Here is a 13,682-nt window from a genome sequence, read left to right on the forward strand (position 1 = left end):
TCAACAACGCGTCTACCACCGCAGGGCGAAAGAACTTTAGCAAGGCGGGAGCTTGATTAATTAACCATGATCGAAGCCAAGGCGGGAGAAGAAGATAGCCAGCCGCTAATGCCTTCAACAACTATGGGGCGACAGACTCAAGAGGAGAGAAAGAGTACCTCGCTATGGTGCAACAGCGTCAAGAGGTGGACATTTTTAATTATAACCGTCGTAGTCGGTTTGTTCGATTTGGTAACAGACTGGCAGAATTTCATAAAATACGCGTCCCAGCCGGAGGATCTAAAGGAATTCGGTTTAACTGTAGCTGTACTTTATTTCCTCTTTTGCTGTTTCATTGGAGCAGGCATTTATTTCTGGGCTGTTTGGTTAGCTTTCCGAGAATTTAAAGGTAACTTTGACGAGGAGATGCTTAGTCAAGATGCAAAATTGCGAGATCGGGTTTATAAAGAAAAAATGTATCTTTCATTGTCGACAATAATTCTGGTAGATTTTCCCTGCTTTCTTCTGAATTTCTTCATTATTTACTGCGACTCGCCTGAAAATGTCGATAAACCAGCTTTTCACCTCGCTTCTTGGCAAACTCTGGCTGTCGTTTCGTCTCTTGTGAGCGTTATCATTTCAATTGCAAGGTTGCTCTGGCTCAATTACATGTATTGCAAGATATTTGGCTGCTTACGAAAGGGCGCTATATTGTCATCTTGTTGTGTATGGGTGAACAACGTACTGGCGTATATGGCTTTGGCAGTAATGTTGTATTTTTTCTTCGGCCAGTTTATTCCGCTGATCATTTCGTTTCATGTTCGTCAGGGTAAGGTATCGAATGGGAAAAACCTAAAAACCGTATCCGTTACAAAGACATTTACAATTATACTCCACCAAGTCTATTACTATGGCAACAGCACGACCTTTAAAGAACGGCAGATTAATGATACCCTGTTTAATGGGGTGTTCTCAAACGACTTGAAAGCAATGAAAGGTAAGGGGATTGTTGTAAAGCAGAATAGGAAATGTTCTGATATCTTTTATCACGTAAAACCAGTGATCGTAAAAAGTTACAAATGGAATCCCAAGAAGAAAAAATTCGAAAATTCGAGTACAGACTACTATTGGCAATGGAAAGGCACAAATTGCTCGGCTACGATAAGCAACCATGGGGAGATCCTCGTCACTTCTTGTAGATCTGTTTGGTATGAAATCAAGCCAGTTTGGTGTAATTTTACGTACAGAATTGTTTACGACCGGAAGAAGTTTACAACCTCTTACAACGTGGCAAATTTGACCGAGAACACATGCGCACCTGTGAGTAAACACTGGATCACTGATGTGCTTAATGAAACCGGTTCAACCGGAAAGCACTTGAGTTACTGCGAAATGGCGTCAAGGAAATGGAAACCGGTTTGGAAACCTGATATTTCTGTATGCTAGTGGTTACAGACCTATTAAAACGGAACCTTAAAGATCAAAAGGGATTAAACATGAAGTTTCCAGATTATTGAGCAACGAGGAGTACCATTGATTGCCTATTCCCTTTCCCCCTGTATTCTGCTGAGTAGTCATTGGATAGTTTGTACCCGTGGTCGAGTATACACCCCTTCTCTGCGCATGTAAACTCTGAAATGAATAGAGCAAGGCCCTTCGAGAGTGACCACAACATAGAGAATCCAGCTGGTCGAACCTGACCATAATCAGAGTTTATCATATATAACGAGCTGATTACGCCAATTGATATTCAGAACATCGCAAAAGACAAAAATGCGCTCTCTGCGATGAGTAGGTGGAAGATAACCGTCCTCGTTGTTTGCCTTTAGAAACGTTTTATTTGATATTGAGGCCAGATGTCGTATGACAAGACGAAAAGTTCACGATTTGAACGTGAGGACAAATTTTCGTTGTCACGCAAAACATGCGTTACGATATGACATTCAGCCGCGGTAGACTTACAGAAGGACATTAAAATATACGTGGAAATCTTTGCCTCCGCGGTAATGTTTTCGGTGATTTAAAAGCTACGAGTAGAAGTAGCTCAAATGGATTGCCTGAGAATACTGGCTATCCCTCTTTGGATGCCCAGTATTTTACATCTATGACTATAAAACCTAGTATGTAAGCGGTATTTTGATTTGAACTGCAGGAGGGAATATGATCCGTCCTAACTGAATTTAAATTATTGTCACGCAATACCTGCTATTTAAGTGATGCTTGACGGTAAACAATGGTCAAGAGAACAAAACGTTCGAAAAAGAAACGTTTTGTATTTGATTATATTTCGTTTTGCTTACCTTTTGTAGTTGCCTTCATGTCAATTGTTCTTGTGATTTAAACGTCTAAGTCGTCACAGTCTGTGATTTACAGTGGTTTCTGAAATGATCCGGTTTAGTATAAATAAGATTTGCAGCGCGTTCAGCACAAAGATATTGGTAAAAATGGTGTGCTTACCATTTCTTTGATGTTCTTTTATTTGTCTTAGCAGACCTGCTACACTGAAATATCGCTTTTTTTTTCCGAAAAACGGTTTGTGATAGAAGCGAGGATAGCTCTTTGCAGGCTCAGTGTAAAGTTGAAGCTAGAAATTGCTATTAAAAAAGACCCCGAAGGACTGTTTACCTGTGAATTTAGCACGGAAAGACTTCATCCTGCCATAGGAGCGAAGGCACTCAGACATTGATGTTAACAACGAGACCATTGTTGCACAACCTCGGCCACTCAAAGTAATTTCAGTTGATCGCATGAGTAACGCGCGGTTCTGTCGTTGTGCTGAGTAACCACTCGCCACAGCTCCAGCCGAAGTGAAACTCTTCAAATGCTATTCAATTTTTAATTTTTCACAGAAAAAAAAAAGACCGGTGTAGCAAATGTGAATCAAACTCACGCCTTAAGTTCGATTCCAATGAGTTTTCCTATTAATTTATAATCAATTATTCAAAAGCTATCAGATGCCGAAATAGAAGTTAACAATTTCCTCATTGCCCGTGTTCATTACCCGTGTTCATTGCTCGTGTTCATTGCCCGTGTTCATTGCTCGTGTTCATTGCCCGTGTTCATTACCAACCGGGCGAGGCCTAGATATTAAAATTGTTAAAGAACGCGGTTTTGTCAACAAAGGTGGTATCAGTTAACTGGCTATCGTTGGTGTTGGAGATAAATCTTAGCGGGAGCTGGATTAAGACCATTGTGATTGGTGTCCTTATGAAAGCAATCCCCTCGATTCTAATTGTAATATTATTCGGATATATTTTTCTAGTTACAGATCGTCATTTGTTGATGTTGCAGAGTATGCGTCCATGGTTTTTTTGTACGCTGAAACGATGCAAACACGTGATTATCATATGGAGTGTCCTGATACCTTAAATACGATAGAGGACCAATTTTTCTCTTGCTAACACAGCATGATATTTTTAAGCAGTGATGTATCATGGGCGAGTAAGTCAAATATTGATCGTAATAAAACAGAAAATACGAACTAACTAAACCGAGAGAAATTTTTATAACCGAGCATTTCTCAAGTAAATAACTGAGAATTTTTTGTAATAAAAATTACGTCCATTGTTTGTTTTTGTATTGTTTCAACGCATTTCTTCGTCTTGACCCTTAGCGCCGACACATTTTACGATCTGTATTCGGGAGTTGTCGATCGTTTTATTTTCATTCATCCACAAAGTTGACTTTTCTTGTCAGTATAAAGACTATTGTGTTAATATGATAAACAAAATAATACTTAGTTGCTTGTAGATATGAAATTTCTCTTCTCGTGTTCAACTCGACATCTCACTATTTCGCTGCGCTCACTCATGAGCTCTCTTAGAGAAATTTCATATCTACGCGCACCCATGTATTATTCTCTATTTCCTCCGTAAATTTTAATTTACATATTCTTCGTATTACAGCGTTTACTACACGTGGCTTCATGGTCACAGTATAAACGATTCATTGTCAGTAAAGGTTAGCTTATTGAAGCGACTTAGTCAGACAAGGGTCAAGGTTCAAAGACACTGTGGCTAATCTCTCCCCCACTCTCCCCTTCCCCAACCGCATTTCGACCGACTACATGAAAGGTTACGGATATGGAGAGGTTGTTCTGCATTTGTGGAAATGAATGAAAGCAATATTTCCGGTGACCTGATCAGATTCAGCGACAGCTGGTAGATAAATGTTTGATGTCTTTTGTACCAGCTGTACGTATTCCTACGAATATTCGATGTATTCGTGAATCATAGAGATCGCTGGCGGTGGTGTAGACTACTTTTCCTCTTGATTTAAAACAGCAAAGAGTATATGACGGATCAGAACGCTACTTTAGAGGCCCGAACCTTTTAGTGTCATAGTGGCTTTGTCTAACGTTTGCCGTGGAAACAATAAAATTACATCGGTGCTCAAAGCCAGTCTAGGTCGAGAAACACTCCAAACATATTTTGACGGCTAAGTCTCGCCGTGTTAAATGATACTCGAAAGTTAGCAGAGCAAAACCTCTATGTTGGTCTTCTACGAACTCTCGATAATAGATTGTCCTTTATGAATAATTTTTACTCCGACATATAAAACTAGAGGTGTAAAGAATGAGAATTGAAGGTTAATCTCGAACAGAGAGGTCGCTTAAATATTAGGCGCTTTTGTTTCAGTTCTTTACTTTTGGGTTGAACTGAGGCGCTTTGCATCTGGAAACCTCGTAAACAAAAGAGCTTTCTTAGAACAATAGAAAAGTACAAGCGATTCCATTGGTTGTAAACTGACAGCTGTCGATAAAAATGAGCCAATATCCGGTGAGAGTTTGAGTCATGTGCACTCAAGCAAAAAGCATCTATTGTGTTGTTGATTGACAACCGGCAAAGTGAAAGGTCGAGCGCCGCTGGGCAAGATGCAAATTTTATAATTTGGCGTAGTTTGAGTAACTTCATCATTAATGCTGAATTGGGAAACCAGTTTTGCATCGAATTGGACCATTTTTGCCGAAGACGCAATCATCATGGGACAATCTGATATTTCAGAGTTGAAATATTTTCAATACAACTCGAATGTGTCGCAAATTTGGAGTTTGTAAGAAGTCGTACGGATAATATCAACGGGGCTCGCAGAATCAAAAGCGAATTTTTCTTCAATTCTACAATTTGCAAGTAATCTTCTTGGGTTAAGAACTCACCATAAAGGAAAGAAACGGTAAAAGGCGAAGGATTGAGGATTGTCTCGTTGTGTTGCTTACGGTGGGAAAGCATGGATTTTTTTACTCTTCACTTTCGTTGGTGAATTTATGCACTTCATTCAGTGAATCAGTCCGCGTGTTGTCGAAGCAATGGAGATGGAAGGCTCTCCCTCGAAATTAACAAAGGCAAAGACAACTCCAGTTATAAAGTCTGTAAGCACTTTGAATGAAGAGTTGATGTCAAGAAGAAGAGGTGAAATTATGCCTGTAACGAGTGCGCAGTTAAGGTAGGAAAAATTTGCAAAGGAATGCTTTGTTAATTTGAGCGCATCATGATGATCTGGAGTGAGTGCCGAAAAGCCAACGTCTTAGCGTCTAACAAACCTTTCAGTATTGTAAAAACAATGCCCATAAAAATCTATAGAATCGACGATGTTATTTATGTCATGGTAATTCTATACATCGCAGTAAAAGATTTTACATACATATTCCTACGTTTTATATATCAGATATTTTAATTTCACAACAAATTGAGTACGGAGCACACTCTAACAGAAATTCAAATTTGTGGAAGAAGAGACCGCAATGCGGCGAAGTGTGCTTTGCGATGAACGAGGAAACGACGGTCACTTTACTCTTTACTCCAAAAAATGCACGGAGAAGAGAGTTTGAAATTCCCTTCAGCAAACCCGACTCACGGTCGTGTTCCGCAGCTGTGGTTTATTAAATCAGTGAGCAGTACGTTTCGTGCTCGTAACAACTGTTTGTAATCGTAAAATTAGAAAACGTCTTACCGAGGTATCGTGCGAACGTGATTTTCAGGTCCTATCCCATAATAATGATAACTATAATAGGCGTCTCTTGAAAAGTTGTCACATGACAGACATTATTATTTACCGTATTGCTTGCCTATTAGGTTGGACTGCTTTCATTTTCATTTCTGTTTTACGGTCGTATTTTTCTCGGGCAGATCTACTAGCGTTCAACGACATGGTCGAGCACAACTTCTAACCTTATCGATATTAGATCATCGCCAAATTTTTCGAGCCGGCAGGAACAAAGTGATATAAAAGGTTTCTTACGTCAGTGTCATACGAATAAAATATTATTCCTGTTTTTTTTTGACACGTGATTCAAGGAGAATTCTCGATTGGGTTATATCGATGAATTAACCCTCGCGTGGGGGCGCTTCAAATAACTATCCGAAATCGTAAAACAACGAAATCCAATTGTTCAAAATATCTGAAAGAGGCAAACACATAGTTAAAATTGAGGACAGTTTTAGAATTTAGGTCGACTATTTTTATGGTACAATATGCAAGTCCGTCAGGCGTGAAAAGGACCCTCTTGATTCCGCTGAAACGCGGTTCCGAGGTAGAATATGTAGCAAGCGGTAAAGTCTTCTGCCAAATTAAACAAGTTCCTACAACACAGACGACCTTGGAACAGAGGGCAAAGTTTCCGATGTCGGCTTGACGAGATAAAGTAACAACGTGAAGTAATTAAATCAAAACGAAAAAAAAAATATAATTCGACTACGAGTTAAGGAGAATCGTCGATCTATTTTTATTCTACTGAAAAGAAATAGCTTTTTTTGAAAATGTCATTGGTAATGGTCATCTGAAATCAGTCATTTCTGAAAGATAGATTGTGAATAAGTGTGTTCAAATTTGTTCTTGTTAGAGGACTGGCCTTAGCAATGTGCAATGTGAAATTCTTCGGACGATGTGTACAACTGATATTATCAGGACAATGGAAGAGATATTTAAAACTAATAATCACAGTCAATAAATTCAAAGGGATTTAGCTTAATAGTGCGAAGGCGGTTATATTAATACTTTGCTAAACGCATAGTTAATGACGAAGAACAATGGTATCTACTAAACAAACATTTTTTGTTAACAAAAACTTCGCCATAGCAAATGGAATTTTCTTTATCGCTCCCAACCCTCCCTCCCCTGTCCTGCTCATAGGCCTCTGCTTTGAAATATAACCGTTTTTAGAACTCGATATCGGTTATATCACTTAGATTCACTACGAGATATAGATAACCTGCGAGTAGTTATCGAAAAAAGTAACATCAGTTTTTAACGCTGCGATTTGGTACTTTAAATCCAGGTAGCATCATGGTTCTGTCTTCTTTTAAGACATCAACAATATTTAGACCTTCCATTTAGGTCTGACATGCACGGGTTTCTTACAGTAATTACACTGCTAGGGAAGGAATATCTTGCAACGCACGAACCACACCTGGTTCTAATTGATCGTTCTCTCACAGTCCACAGGGAGCGGTTACCAAGGCGAGTTGTAGTGGTGAATTGTTAATCAATGGTCAGTCTCGTTCATCAACAGCAAGGACGGTTGTGCGCCCTCCACTCATAGATGAAAGTCTTATCGCTGATGATAATGAAGGACTTCCCCTGATCTCTGCTGTGTATTCATTGGCAGCGAATGGTGATCAAGATGGCGGTGAGGCCTCCGCTATCCAGGGAATGTCAGTGAGAGGATCCAAATTAGACTCTTCAAAGAAGAGCTCGCCGCAGATTATTAAGACACAGAGGGTCGTGTCTCCAACGCCAAGTTCTCCCTCTAGAAATCGTCTCAGCGATGCAACTGAAGTTAAACAAGTGTCAAAATTCAAAACAATTAACGAGTCTACGGAATTGAACGAAAGAAAAACAAGTCCACGTTCTCTGGATGATGGTGAAAGAATACATCCTTCTATAGCCAATTCTGTTACTAAAACTCATTCATCGGCAAACGTCATGCAGCTTGTAAAGCTAGTTGACAGTGTCCATAAGCAAGTGTCTCCTTCACGTCAGTCGTTGACTTCCGCATCTGCGAATGGCCAATCAGCATCCGTGTCACCAACTAGTTTACCGAGTTCTTCTCTGGTTAAACCGGTAACGCAGCCAAGACAGATTGCGATGAAACCACCACCAACATCAACTTCTATAGTGTTGAACCTTAAACCAGGTGAAGCGTTACCCAAGGCAATCAACGTCCTTGGTCCAGACGGGAAAACTGTTGTCGTGCTATCGTTAACCGGCGATGGGGGGAAACCTTTTTCGTCACAAGTATCACAAAGTGGCGGAAGGATTGTAATTCCATTACCGGCAAATGTATCTCCGAAACAGGGTACAGTTGTGAACAAGGTTGTCGGTGCATCTAGCGGGAAAGTCCCCATTGCGCCTCATCCTGGGAGAGCAACTGTGTTGTCACCCAAATCGGGAAACTCTTCACCTTTGCCTCCATCGGCCTCGGACTCTTCATTGTTGCAAAAAACACCCATTACTCGCACTGAAAATGGTGCAACGAGGACGTCTCCCTCCAACGACATTTTAAACTTGTCTGAAACGCGGCCACCTGTCATAGTTGAAAGTCAAAATCCAGAGAGTGTATCTCAAGGAGACAGTAAAGGATTATCCGCAACTAAAGAGTCTAACCCGGCAGCGGTGGCTTCGCCCGAGGCAACTCCAACGCCATCGACTTCGACAGGAGAAAAGCAAGAAGGGCTCAGTCCTCATGAAGCAAGAATCCACAGACTTAAAGAACTCATTAAAGCGCAAGAGGAAGCTGTTAATAAACTTCGGGAGAAAAGGCGTTTAGAAATTGAACGAATCAGGAACGATTCAACTTCATCACCTGAAAACGAGAATGATACGTTTAAACCTGAAAGACCACCATTAGTGGAACAGAAAAGTTCGTCGAGTCCTTTCGCTGTGCCACTTCCGCCTAAGAAAAGAATCAGAGAGCAAGATACTAGCGTTAAGACCAAACTGCCGAAGTCAACGGAATCTTCGGGGATATCGAATGAAGGAGCCTTTATTCCGAACGGCGATGATAAATCTTTCGTTCAATTAGTTGGTCTGGAAAACGTGGTCAATAACATAAAATAGTAAAAGGTTTTTGACACCGTGATCGGCCAACCCTGGTTTACTTACTGACCCGTTCCTGGTGAAAAATTCAGTTTAATAACTGGGGAAAAAAGCTAAAATGACCTCCACATTGACGCTATTTGGCGTACTCACACTACTCTCTGCAATAAGTTTGGCTTTATTGAAATTTTTATAGGGAGCTAAAAAATAAATTGTTCGTTTAATCGCCTTGAATTTTTAATTTGGGCTTTTTAGAGCTCCAAAGTTGCGTTCCACATTCTCGCATTATAAAAGTCAGTTTCCAAAGTTGCAAAAATCAGTAGCTTTGGTAATAAAATGATTTAATGGAAATTTGCTTCAATCGCAGTTTTTAAGTTATTACCAATATGTATATATATATATAATTTTTTTCCCACTGTGTTCGATTTGCACTAAAAGATTTGTCGTGCAGAATATTGAACTCATCGATTCAAAATTTCAATAGCATTGGGTGTAATGGCGTAAGATTAACAGAGTAGATGCACTCAAAGGGTGTATTCAAAATGAAGTCTTTTTAAATTAGATAAATTACTTGTTTCTGAATGAGTTACGCTTATCTTACATTTACAACCATCAACGAATAACAGAGGGAAATGATGAGTTTTCTTTGATAGAACCTTTTTTAGAAATGTGTACAATAATTTTTGCCACTCTAAAAAGCCCTAACCTTGGAGCCTGATTTCAAATATGCAACCCTGTCACCCTTCTTCCCCTTAACCAAACCTTCCCCCGCCCCATACAAAACAAAAAGCAAAAAAAAAAATTCATGAAATCAGAAAGCTCCTCTGGGTATTTGGGTACCTGGTGGACAGTGACGGGTAAACATTTCGATCGACCTCAAGCCCATCCCATGCAAGTTTTTTGGGTGACCTCTCTCATAAATTCAGAGAGATATTCATCTTAAATTTTATTGCGGTATCCTCTATTCTTTAAGCGTATTTTGAAACTGTACGGTTTAATCCAACGTGGAGCGTGACGAACTTGTTCTTAGGAGGCGTAGCGCTTCTCCGTTTATGAATCCCTTCTTTATGCTTGGTTGATGGCTCGATTGAAACTTCGTGCATCAGCACCTCTCTTTTCGTAATGTAATGCGTTTGCACGTCAAGGGTGGATTCCCTGTTTACTCCCTGGCTTTTGTACACTTTTGTGTCCAAGAATACAATTTCCGAGTCTGACATTTCAGTTGTGAATTTGATTGTATCGTGGTAGCTGTTTGCCCGCCCTGCCAATTCTTCTATTTTTAGTTTGGTTGTGCTCTACAGACAAGAAACGTGGTCAATATACCCCCTTCAAGCTAGCGGTGTAGCTGTGCGTTGTTTGATGATTGCCACGAAAATATTGGCAAAAGCCACAGCCTGTGCTGCTCAGTGGGTTTGTGAGAAACAGTATCGGGTTCCCGGATAAAAGATAATAATAGCAACAACTGCACGTAAAGCACACTCGTTGAGCGTCGTCCTTTGCAGTAGTTTCAATGGATGAAAGATATCAAGGCTTTCGACAATTTTTAAAATTAATACTATGTTGACTAATAAACACTGTTGCTATGGGATTGTAGGCTTATTTGTGACATGCGCGGACGTTATTCTGCTGTATCGAAAATGCCTCTATAAAGAAATTTGGTGGTATGTCAACAGGAGAATGTCATACCCCATAAACTCAGTCTCCAGACCGTACTATGGAAAAACCCATTTGTCTTGAGCGTCTAAATCACTGCGAGAATCTTGTAGAACAAAGAAGGCCAAGCTCAATTATTGGATATGGAATTATTTTGTTTAATTCAGAAGTAAATACATGGCAACCACTTGAGAGAATTGATATGCTGATTCTTGCGGTTAACTGGGATAATTCATTTAGCTTTACGTAGGTGTAGGAGTTGCCTTTACAATAAATTCACTGTTAACAAAATCTGAGATGGAAAACACGAGGACCAGTAATGTTTGTTTCTCGACACCAACACCACATCATCCTTATGTAAGACACCGGCTAATAAAATACTATATTACATCTTCGGTTTTGGAGCATTTCTCTCCCACGTCAGGAACCGTACTAAAAGGTTAATCTTGTGTACAGTAAGAACTTGAGTTCAAAAATATCTGAAAATAAAAAATCAGAAAAGTTTGCGTTATCCCAGGCACCAACACTGTCATTGGTTGCACAGCCCCTTTTGAAAAGTAGGGGTCTTTTTAATGTAATCCCGGATAGAAATCGTCGTATTTTGTTGGTTTGGATCGTTCAGTGCGGCTGTTTTGGTGTTGCGTATTCCGTCAATATTCGTGCTCTGTTCTACATTTTAATGCCGCCGTATACTTTGCGCGTTCAGATGCCCTTACATAGTAAAATGGCGCAAAAGTGCAGTAATAATAAGCTCCTGCTCAAACAATGCATCATGTCAGTTCCATGCGTGTACTTCTAAGTACGTAGCTGTAGGAGCAAAGCAGTGCCAAGCCAATGTGATTCAAAGGCCGCATTTCTCTCGGCGTTTGGAATGGCCCTTGGCTTTAGGGTTTAGGTTAAAACTACAATGAAAGAAAGGGTCAAACATTGGAAAAAATACACGTAGAAGTCACGTGGGCGGTGATGACTGGCAACGAGGCTACCGATGGACTCTTTTTCTATTCTTCCCTGCTTCCCTTCTAGCTTTAGCGGAATACACGATCCTGCATTTTCTCTTTGAACGTTTAGGGCCCCTTTTTTCTTCTTTTTTTCACCTTGTTTGGCGCCAGTGTTTTATCGATATAGTGTCGGTAAAAGTTAACCTCTTTCGCCGGATCAGCTGCGAATTAAAGGCGGCGGTAAAGTAAACATTTCAAACCAATACAAGGATTTGAAGTTCTTAAATGAAATCTGATGTGCTTCCGTAGACAATGGCAAACACCAGTTTAAAATGGCCATCAGAGATGATATCACAGGCGTGAAAAATTAATATCGCCTGTCGTTAATGCCGAGGAATGATGCGAGTGGCAGCCAGTAAATTGATAACCTTTATCAGTACATTTAAAGAACTAACAACGCCTTTCGTGGAAATTAATAAGTGGCTTTCAGGACAACCGTGCGATCAGCGCTATTTAAATTTTGGTTTACTCAGTGTTGTTGCTGTTTTTTTTTATGTTTTTTTGTTTTTTTTCGTGTGTGTGTGTGTAAAAATGATTCGTCGTTCAAGGATAGTTGTAATAAAGGTTAGCCCCATCGAAGAAAACAAACTCTTAGTTTCTCTTAATGCCTAGAAAGCATCCATTTGAAATACCATCCCGACATATACTTCAAAATGAATATGAAGCCATCTTTTCGTTACCGATAACAAGCATACACAAAATCTTCAATTGAATGGTTCCAGTTCCGGACTGAGTTAAAAAAAAAAAAAATTAAAACTACCTCCAGATTTCAGCACACTACGTTATAACCAACTTCATACGAAAGGGTTCACTAGACTGAAAACATTACAGTTACCTCTGGCAGTGCGTTAAGTGATATTTTATTACATGAAAGTACTGCCCAGTTTTTTATTCGTTGAATGGTCACCAACAAGTGTTTTATCCAGAAAGTCAAATTTTTGGCATTGTGTCGTATATTTCACAATAGTATTTCGAGAAAGTCATAAAGAGCTGCAGATCGAGTTCGTTTGAATTATACAGAAACGCGTACTACAAGCCATTATGTAGATAAATAGTTTGTTGCTCTAATTGAATATTCACACTCTACAGTTTCACCCGACGACGAACTTTACTAAATCGTGGGTTAAACATACCTTTTGCAAGGCCTCATAGCCAACATCGTAGAAATCTGTCTCAAAATCCTCCTGAACTTCCCCTGATTTAGCCTTTTCGTTGTTAATGTCGTTGATGGTGCATTCGTTGATGTCATTGCTGTCTCGCTTTCTTTTGAAATTAAACGACCTGCATCTTGGGTCTCTGAGGCAAGCATCGGCACACGTGTAAGGTGACAGGGCACCCTTTAAATTGTTTATTTCGTGCCCTTTAAGTTTTATATTCTTGTACCGATAACCATTCAGAGAGGGTCTGTGAGGACACTCTTGTGTGTACGATACGAGAAAGAGAAACAGCAGCGAGGTACAGATCTCCAAGTATGTCATCAGGGTTCTATTTGCCAATGAAACTCCGCTTAAGAAAGCTTTGATTTTCTTTTCATGCGCGTTTTACTTAAGCCGGGGACATTTTAAAGTCCTCTCCAAGACCTTTCACACAGAATGATCCCCAGAGCCATTTCGTAAACCATCAGTGAGACATCCTTCACACTAATCACTTCAGGTATAATTTTCTTGGTTTTAATTTCAGTTTGAATAAGAAGGAGATGTTTACGACTAAACCCATTCTAGAAAATATTTACACCCTCTTAATTAAAACTTGTGTCAACAAAGGACAGGTTATATAACCTTTGATAAGGCTACCGAACAAAAGAAAGTAAGCACCACCAGCTTTTTGAGTAAATATAAGAAATCATGATTCTTAAATAAAAGCAAAATTAAAATGTTCATAATTCATAATAAATAGGTCTAACATTTGCCATACTTTTGAAAAAAAAAGTGTGAAATTTCAGGTTTACAATCGATAAATTATTAATTATTGATAATTAAGTTGAGTAAAAGGATTTCGTAACTCGACGAGACACGCATT

At 39.6% G+C, this 13,682-nt stretch overlaps 1 protein-coding gene and 1 long non-coding RNA gene across 2 annotated transcripts in view; one reads left to right on the top strand and one right to left on the bottom strand.

The window, feature by feature from the left end:
• The window catches only part of LOC131777171 (uncharacterized), a 31,766-nt gene extending 29,003 nt beyond the window's left edge, over nucleotides 1-2,763 (bottom strand). The window contains exons 1-2 of the long non-coding RNA XR_009339608.2: nucleotides 2,605-2,763; nucleotides 2,280-2,358 (exon numbers count right to left, since the gene is read on the bottom strand). This is a non-coding gene — a long non-coding RNA (uncharacterized lncRNA). The remainder of the gene's footprint in view (nucleotides 1-2,279; nucleotides 2,359-2,604) is intronic.
• Nucleotides 2,764-4,844: 2,081 nt separating this feature from the next.
• LOC131777214 (uncharacterized) lies at nucleotides 4,845-9,363 on the top strand. Its single transcript, XM_059093449.2, has 2 exons — nucleotides 4,845-5,421; nucleotides 7,413-9,363. The coding sequence occupies exons 1-2, from the start codon at nucleotides 5,285-5,287 to the stop codon at nucleotides 9,031-9,033; spliced, it is 1,758 nt and encodes a 585-aa protein (XP_058949432.2). The 5' UTR covers nucleotides 4,845-5,284; the 3' UTR covers nucleotides 9,034-9,363.
• The last annotated feature ends 4,319 nt before the right edge of the window (nucleotides 9,364-13,682 follow it).

The sequence above is a fragment of the Pocillopora verrucosa genome, chromosome 11 (assembly GCF_036669915.1).
Source record: "Pocillopora verrucosa isolate sample1 chromosome 11, ASM3666991v2, whole genome shotgun sequence".
Lineage (NCBI taxonomy): Eukaryota > Metazoa > Cnidaria > Anthozoa > Scleractinia > Pocilloporidae > Pocillopora > Pocillopora verrucosa.